This window comes from Gallus gallus, chromosome 5, assembly GCF_016699485.2.
Source record: "Gallus gallus isolate bGalGal1 chromosome 5, bGalGal1.mat.broiler.GRCg7b, whole genome shotgun sequence".
Taxonomy (NCBI): Eukaryota; Metazoa; Chordata; class Aves; order Galliformes; family Phasianidae; genus Gallus; species Gallus gallus.
The window spans coordinates 38,242,182-38,259,585 of NC_052536.1; the positions used below are offsets into that span (position 1 = coordinate 38,242,182).

The 17,404-nt window shown below is 47.0% G+C and overlaps 1 protein-coding gene and 2 long non-coding RNA genes across 15 annotated transcripts in view; 1 reads left to right on the forward strand and 2 right to left on the reverse strand.

Annotated features, from left to right (window-relative positions):
- Positions 1-17,404, forward strand: part of ESRRB (estrogen related receptor beta) — a 127,696-nt gene that overhangs the window by 103,138 nt on the left and 7,154 nt on the right. For all 3 annotated transcript variants that reach the window (XM_015287714.4, XM_015287711.4, XM_015287709.4), the window contains exons 4-6: positions 9,084-9,194; positions 9,836-9,997; positions 15,771-16,040. In XM_015287714.4, coding sequence (XP_015143200.1) covers positions 9,084-9,194; positions 9,836-9,997; positions 15,771-16,040 — 543 coding nt within the window. The remainder of the gene's footprint in view (positions 1-9,083; positions 9,195-9,835; positions 9,998-15,770; positions 16,041-17,404) is intronic.
- Positions 1-17,404, reverse strand: part of LOC107053519 — a 182,685-nt gene that overhangs the window by 52,219 nt on the left and 113,062 nt on the right. The gene's annotated exons all lie outside the window — the stretch shown is intronic.
- On the reverse strand, positions 7,109-12,924 carry LOC121113273. The gene is made up of 2 exons (XR_005860468.1): positions 12,808-12,924; positions 7,109-12,482 (listed from the first exon to the last, which is right to left on the reverse strand). It is a non-coding gene; the product is annotated as an uncharacterized LOC121113273 (long non-coding RNA).

Consider the following 17,404-nt stretch of genomic DNA (forward strand, 5'->3'; position numbering starts at 1 on the left):
CAGAGCTTTGCTGTCTCAGGTTCTCCAGGCGTGACGCTGCAGGGCAGGCGAGACTCACTGGGGAGAGTGATTGGCAGAAAGCTCTGCCTGCGGAGCCCAGCAGACTCAGATGTGTTGGCCTGTCTAGCTGCCCGTCTTTCACTTTCCCTTCCATCTGGAGTGTTCCCTCAGAGAGCTCTAATTGCCTCCTCATTCACAGGCCTGGATAGGAGGCTGCTGGATTTGGAGCCTGAGATTCTAGCATACCCCAATCCAAGTGTCCCTGTGGAGAGGTTATGTCCCCAGAAAACCTGTGCTCTGCTGATTCTGGCCTGGCTGAGGTATCTGCAGGCAGAGATGAATGGGGTCTCTCCACAGCTTTGTCCAACTGAAGTGCATACCCTCCTGTTTTGCAAAATCTGCCTGCAAACAGAGATGTTACTTGTAAGGACTCCTAGATATTGAGGATGGCCTGTGTGGCTTCCAAGAAAGAGGGCAAAGACTGAAAGGGCCCTGGGGATGTATCCTGTGGCAGATGAGGCGCACCTTATTTCAGAAAATATTTACATCCAGAGTCTCCTAGATGCATTTCTTATGAGAATTCCCAAGATGGGAAGACTGTTTTGTTCAAGATGCTGTGTCCCCCTTGGAATGTCTTTGAAGGCAAATTCTCCTCTGGCCTGGCCTCCTTGCTCTGAGGAGTCACCCAACAGCTCTTACTTATGTGGTGAGGGTGAAGTCCACAAGCGTGAGGAAGGCAGGGGAAGGAAGTCTGGATCCAGATGCAGAAAAGGGAGGCTCTTTAACAGCAAGAGAGAGTTTAGTAACTTAGTGAAGAAAGCTGAATGATTTACTTTGGCTACATGACTGCTTCTTCCCAGAAGTGTATCAGCTATGGTGTAGTAATCCCAGGTACAACCATTCCTTTCCCAAGCTTTGCTCCTTGTCATACTAATGCACTTCAATAAGTAAGACTAGAGAACATGTTAAAATTCAACAGGACATCCAAATTCCTTGTTACAAATCCCTCAAGCTCCTGAACTGTTATCTGTCTAATCTGATTTGTGATGTACTCATCACTAGAATGTGTGGATACTGACCCAGTAGGGCCAAGGACTGAAATATGAATGAGAAGTGAAGAGAGAAGAGCCACAGAATTCACCCTGCTCATCTTCCCGTTAGCTGTTCCCTTTTCTCACCTGTTTGCAGAGCCTTGGCAATACCCTGCCTATTGCAGCCAGTAGAACTTTCCTAACTCTGCCCTTTCCCTTACCAGCTGCAGCCAGTGGCTGTTAGAAATGCTTCCCAAGGAAGCAAACCTGTCACCCCTGGGTAGGCCTGGCTCTGTGATTTTATAAATTGGGTGCCATTGTCTGGTAGCTAAACAAGGGATTCCTGGCACTGGCAATCTCAAACTACTTGTACTTCATAACTTTGCCTTCACTGTTCACTAAAATTCAGATAACTGAATCAACAGTGGACTTCCTTTCAGCAACATAACCAAATGGAGGGTGTTTCATTTCTCTTTTTAAGTGTCAGAATCTCTCAATGGAGCAAAGTGTTTCCAGCAACTGCTCCCTCCTGCCCCCATCCCTGCTTCCAAACCATGTGTTCTCAAAAAGATATTTGATTCCAGTGAAAGCTCAGCTGACATCCCTGCAATATGCTCGGGTTTTTGCTTTGTGCTTCCTGGGAAGGATGAGGGCTCCTCCGGGGATTCTGGGTAATTGGGTTAGTGGCCAGCTCATGTCAGGAAATTAAAAGGCAGCCCTGATCAAGTTGCTGCTGCATGGGATTTAATGGCTTTGTATTTATAAAGTATTCTGCCTCCAGCCGGTGCCAGAAATGTCACTACTGGAGGCATCCAAATGAAAAAAAGAAAAAAAAAAAAAGAGAAAATTTATTTTTCTTACTGTAAAATACCCTCATGTTTAAAAACAGATGGGCAACCAACTTCCCTGTCCTTTGAAATAGGATTTCCAGATGCAGTGAGTGGCATCGTGATGTCTCTATCTTCTACACCCAGCCATTTTCCAAGACATGAATTGAGCATTTGTAGTATGGCTAGAATTGGGCTGGGTGGTAGCATGACATAGAGCAGATGCAGCCTTTGGTAGGATAATGGTAAATCTCCAAAATTGAGGCTTCTAATGGATGGGCCATCAGCAAGGGTACATCGGGATGATTGCACTTGGTATCTGTTTTCTGAACATGAGACTGGTGCATCATGGACCCTCGCCACACCTTCTGCCACATCCAGTGGATTATCAATCTATCTAGGTTGGTTTTCTCCATTCATTTTGAACCATTAATCTGCCTAACTGAGTCTGTGGGTTCTTGTCATATGTAACTGAGCCTCTGTTCTATCAAACATGAGGTCCAGATTCTGTTGACGTACATCAGTGCAAATTCGGAGAGGGATCACCTCTACTAAGGTTTGTGATATACTCTGTGTATTCCATCACTAGAAGTTGTGCTTAGTGCTATTATAACACATACAAAAAGAGAAAGCTGAGAAAAACTGCAACTGTGCAAGGATTTTTGGATGCCAGTCATCATGTAACAAATCTGTGCAGTGGGTAAGATCCTCTGAACTGAGCAGGAGTAGGTTGGGCCTGGATGCTTGTCCCACTGCTCTACCTTAACTTAAGGCATGTGCATTCAACAAGTGTCAGTGGACACTAGTTCTTAGTGTTGCAAACACCACTGCTGATGTGGGAACTTCAGGAGACATTTTAAGGCTCCAGTGCCCAAGTAGAGCTGTGCTGGGAGAGCTGGCTAAAGTGGCAGCATGCTGTGTTCTTGGGCCCAAGGAGCTCCCTCACCTCTGCAGAGCTTCGTCACAAGTGGGCCTCTCTCCATGTGCTGGTGGGGCCTCTCCATTACCTCATAAATCTAGAATTTTATTTCTCAGTCCATGCTTATGCTCCTTTGCCTGATCCAAAAGGCTCGTGTCCTCTATCTAAACATTTAAGTGGTCTTCTCACAGATGTTTTTAGCGTGAAACAGAAAACTGAGCTACAGAAAGCATTGGTTTGACCCTTCAGGGCATTTCTGAGGTTCATCACATCTCCTTGGGTGAGTGTCTTGTGGGTGAGGTGAATGCAGATCTGCCTGCTTCTTTCTGTTGCTTCTCAGAGGAGCCCAGATGTACAGAAGAAAGCTGTCAAAGTCTAAAGAAAGGTAAGTGGAATCACACCCAGGGCTGTAGGTTCCTCTAGGCAGCAAGCACCCTTGTGGGGATTCAGTTCTGAGTATTATCTATTGGAAAGTTGGTAGCGCTACGGCTTTGTCATCTTTTAGGTCCTCCTGTGAAAGTCATCCATGGTCTTTTCCTGGCAGACACACGTCTGTGTCGTCTTTCACAGTGCCCCTCAGCCCACTGCTGTGTGAGTGTTGCTTTTGTGGGTGATAAAAGTCAATAAGACTTTTGTCCTTCTTCAGACTGGTTAGAGGCCCATGAGGGGAAACAGTCCAAGGAGAGCATTTGCATGGACCACGAACAGAAGGTGAGAGTGTGGGTGTGGGGAACACTACAGAATGCTAAAGAGTGTACCAAGGTATTCGTTATTCCCTTCTGCCCCTGAAGCCCTTCTGGATTCGTGGTTTTCCAGTGTGACTGGGGACTCAGCATGGGAAGGAAGCTGTACCTTTGAGGGACAACAAGCCAGGGATGCAGAGACACCTCGGCAGAGATGGCAGCTGAGGAGGAAAAGGGTTCACAAGCTTTTGAATTACACCAGATCCTACATGCTTTGGACCAACCACCTGGGACATGCAGCTTAGATGCATGTGACAGCTTGTGTCAATGCTCCGGGGTGTGTGACAGGCTCTGGAAGCAGGTAGATCACCAGTTGTTACAGGGATAACCTGTCCCTTGCAGTTCAGGGACTGTTCATCTAGACAAGCAGGAAAACAACTGTTCTACTCAACTAATACATCCCTGAAAATATCAGAGGGGGGGGATCAGATCCAATCTCTCTGTATGCCCTTGTAAAACACAGGAGAGGGTTTATGGTATAAACAGGACTTTTTCTGTGCTGGAATCTGCAAGTGACAAAAGAAAACCTAGTCAGGCTCCAGCCTTTCCACCTCCTAGCTGAACACTTCTTTTTCCCATAGTCTCTTTCTTTCCCCATCTTGGCACCCCTAACTTTTAAGGTCATAGCTATGCTGTTTCCTTGATAAGCCTCCTCCCAGCTCACTCCTCCCACTGCCACATCTCCTTGTCTCTCCTGATGTTCTGAGCAAAAAAAAAGAGAGGGAACACCTTGTGTACAGTACTTTTTCCTCCCTTTTTCCTTTGGTCTTAGCCTATGCCTGTCAACTTTCTTGGGCGTTGCCAGTCCTCATGCTTTAGACTGCAGCCCCTGGGGACAGAGGTATCTCTGTCACCTGTCGACCACCACCCTGGCTGAGATGCTGGGAGAGCAGCGAGGTTGCACTCACGCAGACTGTAACTCAAGATATAGGTGGGCAGTGAGCACAGGACCTGGCTGGTTTATAGAGGGAGCTGGGCAAAAGCAGTCCTGGAGATGCTGCTCCCTGGCAAGCACTCGCCCTCTCTTCCCTTCAGTTGTGTCCTTCTGGTTCTAGACACATATTGTCCCATGCATAAACCCTGTAGCTTGGCTTCTCCGTTAGCTCTTTTGGCAAGATGGATCTTTCTGTTCCTATCAATTTATGAGCATGTGATAGGACTCGATGGAAAGTGAGGTGAGGCCAGTAATTTGACACGACAGCTGATATTGGGCCTAGACTGCATTTCCCAATGGCCTGAGCTTAGCTTCACAGAGCTTTTAAGATTATTTTTAGTCCCCAGAAAATAAAAGAGAAAATAAACCTGACTCTGTATGCTGTCGCCTCTGCATACTCGGCTATTTTTACTTCCGACAGACTGGGCCCAAGTCCAGCTTTTAAAAAAAGATGGAATTATTTTACTTCCATTAAGAAAAAAAACCCCGAAGCCTGATGTTATCAAGTCAGCAAGGGGACATCTGATCCCAAAGTTGTCGGGCAGACGTCTCTCCGAGGGGCATGTCAGAGAAATGCAGGGAGCTCGAACAGATCAGCGATCGGCTCTCCCACTGCAGAGGCTTGGTGCTGGCACAGACCTCTCCGCACCAGCACTTGGAACGCGAGTGGCACCCACAGGACACTTAGAAAACTGACAGTGCTACCCCGGGCAGGATGCTGAGCAGAGAAGTTCTGCACAAGCCCTCGACTTGCCCCTCTCCTTGCTTAGTTCTGGGGGGCGCAGGTAGGCTTGGGGAGCTGAGAGCACGCTGCTAGTGAGTGGGGGCTCAGTGCCTGTGGTGGATGAGGGGGCCAGCTTTCCAACTGGGCTGCTGCGCGGAGTCCCTCCAAAGGTAAGAAAATTCAACAAATGGCACAGTTCCTTGCAGCACAGGGAATGGGAGGGGATGTTTCCAGCAGAGATAGACTTCATTTCTGAAGAGGCAGTTTCCAGAAAGGTAGGTCAGCACAGGGTGATACTTCCTAAACTTTGCTCTGTACTGGAGCACCTCACATCGTAAATGTGAATCCTCCCATCTCGGCTGCTCTAGCTGCCCCTCCTTGCTGATGCTGTGTCAAGAAGGGGGGGATCCACGAGTGCCTGTCATGGTGATGGCTTTGTAAGATGAGTGCTTTCTTTCCCGGGAGCTGGACAGATGTGATCCATGTGAAAAATCAGTTTGTGCAGAAGCTGGAAGTCAGCTGCTTTGTCTTGGTGTTGTCTTGTCAGGCCGTGGTACCAAACCCTATGTAAGAGCCTTCAGTATGGACCAGGTGTATCTCATAAGTGGCTGCTGCACCTCGCAGTTAAAGCGCAGGTGGCTGCAGGCGTGGTGTGAACTGTGCACATGGGATTACAATGTACAGAGCACTCAGCCTTGCTGCAGCCCTGCCCCTCTCATCTCTCTTCTGCCCTCTCGCTTTCATTCGTTCAATTTACATCCTGCTCTGTTTCTTCTCCACCCGATGCTTCCTTTCTTGCTCTGAGCTCACGCACTGCAACTCCCCACCCCATTTTAACAACCCTTAGGTTTCCCCTTGCAGAGCTGCATTGCAACTACCCTCCCTATCTTAAAATCAATCAGTGAGCAAAACAGCAGAGCGGCAGACATTAGCAAGCCACCTGAACACTGCTGCTTAGTATCAGATCCTGATTTTTGGCCATGCCCTTTCCTGCCATCTAACGATGACACCTTACGCTGTCAGATCTTTAGGAAAGGGCTTTTGCCACAATGCTCACTTCTGGACTGCCACAGTCAGGGACTCAGGTTGAGATGCCTTTGTTTGCTGTTGCCCTCAGCAGCCGGAGCTGCTGATGACAGAGTAGGGAAGTGGCTCTGCAAATGCTGATTGAAAACATTTGCCTCAAGGAGTTTCATGCAGGATAGGGAACAAGAAGAGGACAAAGGCTTGTTCAAAATAAACAAGCTAAAGACCTTGGGTGAACAGACCTCTGTCTGCCTAGTGAGGGAAGGAGGGATGGAAGGTAAATCTCCCTGCGTCTCTCTTATCTTTTTTTCTTTAATGCACTTAAGTCGTTTGTGTCCTTATAATCTGATTGAGGGTCCCTAATACTGCTGCAACCTGTGCAGCCATCCCTCTGCTGGGCACTGGAGATGCATGCTTCTCCTTGGGAGAAGGAACAGAAAGCTCCTTCCCCCATTTTCTCCCAGCTCTCTCAGTCCTCCCTCCATATTGCTTAGCAAAGTGCACAGCAAAAGCGTTGTGGAGAGCTGTTTGCTGATTACTCCTGGGCTAAGAATGGTGTCCCCTATTCCAGTGACATCCTGCCTACCTACTGGCATGAGGGAATGGGCCCTCCTGTGGCCTTTCTTCTGTGAGTGTTCTAGGAAGCTTTGATTCAGGAGTGAAGTCCTATAACCTTTTCTGGATTCCTCTATAACCTTCAAACAGAATTATGCTTGACCCTTTCAATTTTCACAGCTGGTTACTTGGTTTCCTGGTACTTCCTGACATCTGTCTCTCCCTTTCCCTCCTGACTGTAGGTAGGTGTCATTCATTCAGCAGAGCGTAGCAGCATAGAGGTCTTCTTTCTTATGAAACCAGGGAACGTGTACAGAAGGAAAGAATCACAGGCAGAAGTGACAGAATCCTACTTCATCCAGGACTTTATTAGTGCTGTTCCTCCAGGATCTCCCAGGATAAACTTAGGATTGTGATTCCTCATCTGCCCTTTCTAAAAATCACTCACTGGAACCTCTTAGGGCTCCCAGGAAGACACAGGAAGAATTTTTCCCACATGCTGCTTGCTGCAGGGAACAGAGAGAAAAGAAGCAACGGGCAATGTTTGCAGAAAATCTGCTGTGTAATGGAGGAGAAAAGTAGTACTTACTGTGGGGGACATCAGTAAGTTCTCTACACAGCGTCAGAAATAGAAAATGGCAGGAGAAGGAAAGGTTTGCTCTGAATTCACGCATTCTATTTCATGTCATTCTGTCCATCTCCCAGTGCCTGTCCTCCTCCCAGAGCGCACACCTGCAGCAGCAGTTCCTTTGGTCTCAAGAACTCCAGGCTTCCAATCTTCCTGCCTCCTCTGCAGTGGCAGCTGCTCTTAAAAAGAAGCAGCCCTACTAACAGCGTGTCCCAACACACCAGGGCTTAAAGGCAATACACGTGCACATGGTATTGCTCCTGCTGGAAATCCCAGCAGTGCTGCTGTGTAACTAAGTGCCATTGGCCTGGCTGGCAATAGTTCTTCTTGCTGTTGCAAGGCTGTTGGTGCTTGTTTGTCAGTCAGTCTGGTTTGGGTGCTCCACTTGTGGCATCAGGATCGAGGTGTTTTGGCAAGTAACAATTTCACGTGGTGTCAGTGGGATCAGTGTGAGCACAACATTAGAAGCTTTCCTTTTTCCATGACCCAGTAAGCAAATGGGGCATTGGCTTGGGACATACAGTGTGACAGATGTGTCTCCTTCTGGGATTGAACATATGTCAGCAGGCTGCAGGTTTTTCAGATGAACAAGTTGTTCAAAAAGCACTGGTTTGGAGTGTTTGCTTTTAGTTGTTTGTGTTTATGCAGTAAATTGATTGCAAAATATTAATGGCTCAGTGTGATTAGTAAGTGTATCACATAATTGGTTCCTGTGATCAGACTAGATAAACTCATCAGTGTTTATACACTTGTGTAGATTCAAAGACTTATTCTACTTGATTGAGCCTACTTTTACCATGAGAGATTCTTTTTTGCAATAGCTGTTTCCTCCAGCAAGACTGAGCTGCCCCATTTTCACAGGAGCTCATTACCGGTGGCAGTGTGGCTGCCAGAAGTAACTGACAATTGGTCAAATATCTGTGGCTTTTTTCACGATTAGTTTTTAATACCGTCCCTTGTCCCGAGGCAGTTCGAGGTAGCAGAAGTTCAATGGTAGTTCCTGCTCAGTTGGTTACCGATGCTGCTGTAGTTCTTTGTGCGGGGTCAGTCACTGGGAACTGTTTTCACTGTTCTGTTTGCAGTTTGGTTCTCTGTATTTTCAAAGAGCTGCAGCAAATTCTTCAGTGTGTCCCTGTTTCAGATTTATCACTGCCATATTGTAGGAGAGATTGTTTCTACCTATTTGAGTTCTACTTTTATTATGGCTCCTTACTAGATCAAACCTGAAGCTTTTTTGCTGAATTCATGGTTCATAATCTATTTGCTACAGATCACTTTTTTCAAACGTAAGAAGTGAGAGGTCACACATTTAACTTCTCAATTTTAAGGACAATCTAAAAGCTTATTTTTATAACTACAGGTTTGATTGACATTTAAGGTTTTATTTTTAAAAGCAAGATCATCCAGAGGGCACTGAGTTCTGAGGCCTTTCATTTGTCCATCAGATTAGTGGTGATTCAAGAGTTTGAATGGGTTAATTTTTGTCCTCATTAGCATCTAGAAAGAAAATGAAGCTCACAGCAGTAGTATGAGAGCTAGAGGCAGCTTACCTATTGTTATTAGGATCTCTGAGTTCAGCTGAGATCTCAAATGACTGGGAGACCGTGGAGAACGTCTTAGCAGATTTTTACATCTGAACATCAAGATTTCCCATGGCTTTAAGGAATCGTGTGAATATATCCTGTTTTAACTGCAGGTGTTCGTCTGGATCGAGTCCGTGGAGGCCGCCAGAAATACAAGAGAAGACTGGATTCTGAGAGTAGCACTTACTTGAGCTTACAGATCCCTCCCCCAGCTAAAAAGCCACGTATGTATCAGTCTTTGGATTGTGGTCCTCTGAGCAACCGCTGTGTTCCCTTTAGTTGGTCTCAAAATGTTCAATGGAGCAGTTATCAATTCTGGTTCCCATCAGTCACCAGCACGAGGATGCTTTTTCTTGTGATCATAGCACATACTTGCTACACCTAAGGTATAGACTGGGAGCAATACATACTGTACCTAGAATATAGACCAGAAATTTCCTTGGAGATTATAAAAATTCATTTAGTGATTTTGCTGAACTTTTCTGGCATCCAGGCTATCCTGACAAAGTTGGTCCTGTGCTGATTTCTCTCTTCCCTATAGCCAATAATTCCCTAAACTTTTCCAGGTCCTATCAATGGATTATTTGTGCCTCCTCCTATCCCTGTTGGATCTACCTGAAATAGTGATTGACAATCTTACAGTAGCTTGCTGCTTTTGTCATCCCTGTGTGGAGCTGGTTTGGCAGAGACAGATCAGTACAGCATATAAAGTTGCAGTGTACTGTCCTCTTGTGACCTATACAATTTCTGAGGTCCCACAGCCTCTATAGCCATGTATTCTGCAGGAAGACCCTTCTAGAGAGGGCTGTTATGACACCTTATGTCACGAGAGATAAAACAACAACTTCTCCTTTGAAATGTGCAGTGACTAAGATCGTCTCCCACTTGCTGGTGGCAGAGCCAGAGAAGATTTATGCCATGCCCGATCCAACCATGCCGGAGAGTGACATCAAAGCCCTGACAACCCTCTGTGACCTGGCAGACAGGGAATTGGTGGTGATCATTGGCTGGGCGAAGCACATCCCAGGTAAATGGGAAATTACAGGGCTTAAGCGTGGACAGCAAAGGGAACTATTATTTATCACTGTGCTTATCGGTTTGTCTTCAAACAGGATTTTTACATATAGTAATGAGTGGAAATTACTGACGCAGAAAACTGCTTGTGGCAGGCCTCCATTGGCAACAAACTCCAGTATAACCCCTGGTGCAGGTGCATGAGTTCACTGTGTGTGTGTGTGCGCCCTGGCATTGTGCAGTAGGCTTTGAGGTGCTACAATAAAGTCCCCAGTGGCAGCTGCATTGAGTGGCACAGAGAAAGCACTCGGGGAACAGCCCTTGGGATGGTGGACTTGTAGTGATCTTGGACTACATCACTGTGGCCTAGGTCTGTTGTGTTTATAGATGGAATAAATGTTATGATAGCAACTGGACTTCATTGCTAATGATAAGGCAGGTGCCCACTCTGTCTGTAGTGGGCATTCTTGCACAGATTTAGGAAAACTTTTATCTTACTGAATTCATCACAGAACAAGTCCCATTGGAATGGAGGACATACTCACTATTGTCAATGAATCTCCAGACTTCTGTGCTGAAAAATAATGAGGACAACGTATCGGTAATGTGACTGGCCTCTGAAGGCTCACTGCCTGTATCCAACTGAGTGTGCCTGTGCAACTAAGTGATAGAGCAACAGCATCTCACATGTGCAGGTAGGATGGACCCAGGCTGAAGGAGCAGACATGATCCTCAAGGAGGTTCTAGGACATAGATTCAGACTAGGCAGGGAAAATGCCCCTTCCTTCTCTGTTGTTACTCCTTCACAAACACACTCTCCTAAAAAATAGATTGGATTTGGATGCAGGGAGGATTGGACAGGGAACGTGGAGAATGTCCTTGAGGTTTACATGGCTGCTTTCCAGAGGACTGCTTCAAACAGATGCTCACTATGAACAGCTCAGTACAACTTTCTCCTGCCTTCTGCCCTGACTTGCTGGGAGAATATCTGAGGTCAGCCACAGAATCATAGGATTTAACCAGTACTTGCACGTTGTGTGTGTCTTCCACTGCATAGACTTGTGTTATGTTGCTTTGCTTCTTGGCTTCCTTGTTTTGTGAGGCATCTTAGCATGAGTTAGCAAACATTTTAGTTCTCTTATGTATTCTGATTCTCTTTATCACTCCTCTTGTGGCTTTTTGGTGGCTGCTCTTCTTTTCTCAGTGGGAGTATTTCTCTTGTGACTCAAGGGTTAGTGGCTTCCCAGGCTGTATGAAATACAGACTGTTATGTGGTGGGACTATAACGTCTGGATAAACTTTTTGAGGACAGTGTTTCTGAGTAGAGGTTAATCCCAGTGGTGACCTTCTTACGTGAGATCTGCAGGATCTGCAAGGATTACATCCATCACTAGCACTGGAATCCTGCTGGGGCTGATTCATCACAAATGGGGTTACAGTGATGATTAGGGAACTCAGCCTGGATTGCTCTACTAACCCAGAACTTGGGGTGTTAACAGGAGTGGTTTTCATGCAATGTAATTATCTGCTTGGCTGTTCAGTAAGGTGCTGCTGTCTGTTCTGCTAACCTTGTCCACTCCTATTTGCACAGGGTGTCCTGCTGTAGTTCCTTTGCTTGCAGTGTGGGATGCTCAGCTCTGAGTTCTTACAGGGTTTTCCAGTTTGCTATGGTGATTATCCCAGAACAGGTGTGTAGTAATGAGATGGCTCCTGCACTACAAAAAGGGCTCTTCCGCTCCATTCTGAAAGATGGGACAAACTTGTCATCATCTCAGCTTTCTCTTTCCTTTCCTATCAAAGACTTTGCAGCGTGATAACGGCCATCGGCCTCATACAGTTCAAAGCAGCAGTATCATAACAGGACTGTGTATACAAGAGAGAGCTTAGAGGCTGTTACACAAGGGAGCAGTAAAAGTTCATAGAAAGGGAACAAAAAGACATGTACAAAACATACTGAATTAGGCAGCAAGGGGGCAGAACAGGGCAGGGCCAGGAGGCTGGATTATACGTGCCCTGTATTTCTGCCTTCCAGAGATGTTTAGAATACCAGGACTTTGCTTCCTGTGTGCAGAAACTCTTGGACGTAGCATGGAGAAAGGGATAGAAGTCACATCACGACTGCCTTGTGTTCACAGTGGAATTAACAATGAATTGTGTGGTGTTACAGTCATACCAACCCTTCAGGATCCCGAAGTCGGTACAAACTTCTGCCTCATGCTGCTAGCAAATAAAATCAAAGCTCAAGTCACTCTCCTATGGTAACAGGAAAGAATGCTTTAATGATGTTCAGCAAATATCTTTAGCTCAGCAGTCTTATTAGCTATTAGCTCAAAAGCCAGACTTAGTGTGGAGTTGTACCCTTCTGAGTGAGGCCCCTCCCCTTTTGCCAGTTGTCTTTGAACATCTACCATTTCTGCACGCCTTGATGCGGGGAGACAGGACTTCTCTCAAGAGGTGACGACGAAGGCTCTCCCAGGGTAGCTGTTGTGCTGTTCTCGCTAGAAAGACGATAGTACGAGCACGGAATGAAATATGGCAAGTGGAGTGACAGCAGCTGTGTCTGGAGTGGCCTCAGATCCTATAATTACATCTCCCTTTATTACCTCTGCTAATGGCCCTCCAGGATGACAGAAATGATAATAAATTAACAGATTATGAACTCCACTTGCCACAAATTATGTGACTTTTTTTTTTTTTTTTTTTAATTCTGGGAGCTCCCACTGCTGTATTGCTGAGGGGAAAAACAAAGCCACCAAAATAATGATAAAAAAAAAGAATGTCACATCAGCTACTGCAAATAAAGCAGCTTTTATCAACCTGCACCTGGGAAGGGGGGAAATGCTCATGCAGCTCTGTGCTGGTGACAGAGTCTATGCAGTCCTCAGATACTTCGGAGCCTCCAGCTGCCAGTGGAGTATTCAGCGCCTTTCAGAATAAGGCTTGCAGCAAGAAACAGATTAGTAAGGGTAGTTTCTGGATGCTGTGCTATCAAACAACTCAGGAATGCACGAGGCTGGATTGCTAGCAGTTCCTGAGAGCTATGATATGACGAGGCACTTGAATTTCACAACTCGATGTTCTCCGGTGTTACAAACCAATAACAGGGAGCCTCTGATTTTGGCCAGGTGAAATTAGCATTTATCACTCCAGATCCCAACCTTCATATATGGGAAACCCTCTGTTGTCTGATCTTCCCTCGTCTGTGCAGAGTGCAGTATCATACAGCACAGCCCCCCAGCCCTTGCATTGTACTTGCGAAAACAATGGAGGAAGAGGGTCCCAATCCTGTCACACAGTTCAGATCCAGGACTGGCACTGCAGCGCTCCTGCCTTCATGCTCACCACAGGGGACTGGCAGAGGACTCTGCTGGGTGGGCAAGGCAATTACAGCTGGCTCTTCTGTCCCCCTTGGCATAGGTAAAGAATGGTCTCTGCTTTGCAATTCCCTACCTGCCATAACCACCTCTGGGAAAGAGTGATTCATAGAGTTGCTGGATGTACAGGCTACTGCTAAGATTATATCAAGATTTTCCACTTCATTCTGTAGCAGATGTGTGAGCTATGTCTGTCTTGGATCCTCTCACCATACTATATAACTGTTTCTCTATCTTTAACAAATTTTGTTGGCAGACTGTATTGAGACAACAGCACAACCCCGTTTGCAACCCAGGTGAGTAAAGACAGTGCAGAAGGGCCACAGGATTGACCCAGGAACTGGACTTAAGGCAGCAGCCCAAATGTGGAGCTGTTCTCCCTGGGCAAAGCTAGGAGAAAGGTGACTGAAAGGCTGAAAGCTGGCTGCAGAGGAGAAATTCCAGGCACCAGACTGTGCCAGTGCCTGTGCACAGCTTTCTCTGCCTCGTGGCTAATCCTATGAGGCTCCTGAGTAGCAAGGAGACATGGGGAGACAGGACCCGAGTCTGAGAGCTGCCTCAGCCTGCTCTTGGACTCGGGATGGTTGCGTTCAGGAGCAGCAAAAAAGCAGGAGGCTGAGGTGAAGAAGGAGGCAGGCATCCCTGCAGCCTCAGCAAGGGATGGGTTTCACCAGGCATGGGGCTACGTGGGCTGTGCTGTACAGGAATCAATCTCACAGTCATGGAGCTAGATTTTTGCAGCTTTTCTCCCCAGCAGCCTGGACTCTTTAGCTGTTCCCTCTGGCACTCCTCCCCAGTGGTTTATTGATTCTTTCCTCCCACCCACTGCTCCCCTCAGACCTTGCACACACAACACGTGACAGCTGATTGGTATCTGTTAATTAATGTGGCCTGGGGCCTCTTTTCTATTCAGTGGCCTGATAAGGGAAATTGGATGTCCAAGGGCTGCCAGGCCATTATCACCCTTTGCTTCCCCTGGCAACACAAACACAAAACATGGCGTAGTGATAAATAAATACCACTAACCCACCCTTCTGCCATCCCTTCCCCAACTGAGATAGCGCAGATAGAAAAAGAGGACCCTCAGTCAGTCAATATAGCAATCATCAGCTCTTTTGTTAATTGCCAACTTGATAACAAGAGAAATCAAATGACCATCATGGCGGCTGGCTACCTAGGCCTGACATGGGTCCAAGGAAAGTGAGCAGGGAGGGCTGTGGGATGGAAGCGTCCCGCTGGGCCTAACACTCAGTTAGTGAGGCTGGGAGGCTCCTGGGGACAGAGGCTAATGAGCTGCCATGCCCCTTGAGGAGAGTGAACCCCAAAGCTGAATAAGCATGTGGAGTGAAGACTGGCAGGGGAGGCTGGTGCAGCACAGCCCTCCCAGCTGAGTGTGTCAGAGTGCCCCATTCTCCCACTGCCTGGGGAACCTTTAGACACAAGTTGCTGCCAAATATCACAACTCCTGCCTGTCAGTGGTGGACAGGAGCTGCCAAGATGGGACCAACTCACTGTACTTGACATCCCTGTCTGCAATGGCTGCCATACAGTGCCTGTCTCCTAGGATCCTTCTTTCATAATCTGGCTTTCTGGGATCATGGGCTTGATACTAAGGACGTAACAGATATAGCTTTCTTTCCTATGCACTTGATTTTGCCTTTCTTTTCAGACAGACAGTACCTCTGTGTTTCAGCCTCTCCACTTCCTCACCAGTGCCAACAGGGCTCTGAGGCTGTCTGTGAATGTGACTCTGATTGCTCTTATTCTCTTTGAGGAGGATGATCTGCTTCACTGCTAAGTGCTGGTTCTGATGCTACAGGGTCTGGCAAGAATTTAGGTGTTTGTATAGCACCACAAAGGTGTTTGTGTACTGGGTAGGGTTGGCTGTGAGGGGCAGAAAGCTGATGGTGTGGAGCTCAGGGAATGCTGATGAATAGAAGAGGATTTTTTCACAGACACATTCAGCTTTTGACACTTCAGCGCTCTGTTGTGGCAGGACCTTCTCTTAGGTTGTCTGAAATGAGAGACTGCAGTATGCATGTGTTATTCCTTCCTATCCCATCAGAAACAATCTTTTCTGCTATCTATCTGGAGCTTTTCTCCGCTCTTTGGTTCAGCTGGGGAGACTAAATGGGCTGCTATACAAAATTACAAAGGTGCAGTGAACAGGAAGTTGTGATGCCAGACAGTTGCTGCTATAGAAGAAGTACAGATCACTGAAAAGAGGTTATCATTAAGGTTGCTATATTCTGTGTGTTCTGTTTGCCACAGAGACAGGGGTCACTTCAGCAAGCATTTTTGGAGAGTTGCAGGGGGAGAGTGCTTTGGGTAGACCCCAGGGAAATTAGGAAGCCCAGGCTTGGATTCTTTGCTGCACACCCATTTGACCCTGGCTGTCTTTTGCCCCATCAGGGTTCTCCAATCTCTCCCTTGGGGACCAGATGAGCCTCCTGCAGAGCGCCTGGATGGAAATCCTCATCCTGGGCATTGTGTACCGCTCCCTGCCATACGAGGACAAGCTCGTCTACGCTGAGGACTACATCATGGATGAAGAACACTCTCGTCTGACGGGGCTGCTCGAGCTCTACCTGGCCATCCTACAACTGGTGCGCCGCTACAAGAAGCTCAAGGTGGAAAAGGAAGAGTTTGTCACGCTTAAGGCTCTGGCCCTCGCCAATTCAGGTACAGCCCTGGCCCAGGCAGCCTAGTGATCAGAGAGTCATTGCATATGCTGTTAACTGGCCTGGAAGGAACTTAGGGCCCAGTGCCCTAGACTGTGCTTTGCCCGTGTTGTGCAGCATCCCTAAATTTCTCTGTCATCCATAAGAGACAAGGGAGGTGGAGGCTCCAAGCTGGAGAGGAGAGAGAAATGTGGCCTGCTGCCACTATGGCCTCAACTGCAAACTGGCCCTGAACTGGGAAGTGGGACCCGCCAGAGGTGGGCTGGATTCTAGTGCTAAAAGAAAGGCCTTGTGCCATGAGTTTAGATAAGGGGATGCAGGCTAAGCCTGCACCCACTTGAGTAGTGTTGAGCAGTTATAGCATGCAGGGAAACTCTAATCTTAGTTTTAGATCCCACAAAAAACAAACAAACAAACAAGAAACAAAAAACCATCCTGTGGGTGTTAAGGCTGCTTGGTCTGTTGCTGTAGGTGTTTAGTGACCACTGATACTGAATTCCCCTCCCTGTCTGAATGGTAGAGGATAGGATGTGCTGGCAGAAGCCTGACGTTGCCTGTTCTGTTTCTTTTTGGGAAGAGGATGAGAGAGATGAGGGCCCTCAGCCTCCATCTCAGTGTGGGGAGGTTCGCAGCCCGCAGGCCAGCTGGCTGGAAGCCTGTGCCCATGAGAGACACAAGGTTGTGTGTGCTGTACTGATGCTGTACCAGACATATATTTGCTCAGGAGTTCCTTCCGAAGGGAAACTGCTGAAGCTATTGTGTGACGAGGGCTCCCTCTACATCCCTTGAGTCTCACTGTCTCAAATCTGATCTTGTCAAACTGCAACATGCAGGTTACACAGTTCACCCTTGCAGGCCAGCAGTGAGTCCGGTATCTGTGTTCAGCTAAAGGCACTTTCCAGAAAGACACTCAGTATGAAGCTGAAGACCTTAGATATGGGGAAATCCACATCTTTCGTGATAGTTGACTATCATGTAGTTGAAAGAAATCGGTCATTCTCTCAATTTAAAAAGAAAAGAAAGGCACCATATCCTAAGCAACAGTTTGCCTTAGTTCAATCAGCATGCAGATAGTGATCTTTTCTGCACTGTGTCCTATGATCCCAGGTCCTTTTACGCCTGACAGCTTGACATGATACAGTTCCTATACCATTGTTGTATTCTGGGGCTATAGGTTACTTCAGGTATAAGCAAGTGGTCCAGAATTCTGTGAGGCTACTCTATCCTCACCGTTTTATACCTTTCTGTTCTGCTTTGTCATCCACACATCTTAAGCAGCAATTGGAAAGAAAGAAAGAAATCACTTACAGATAATTGATAAAAATGTTGGGTAGCATCTGTTGTTTTACTGATCCCTGTGGGTCT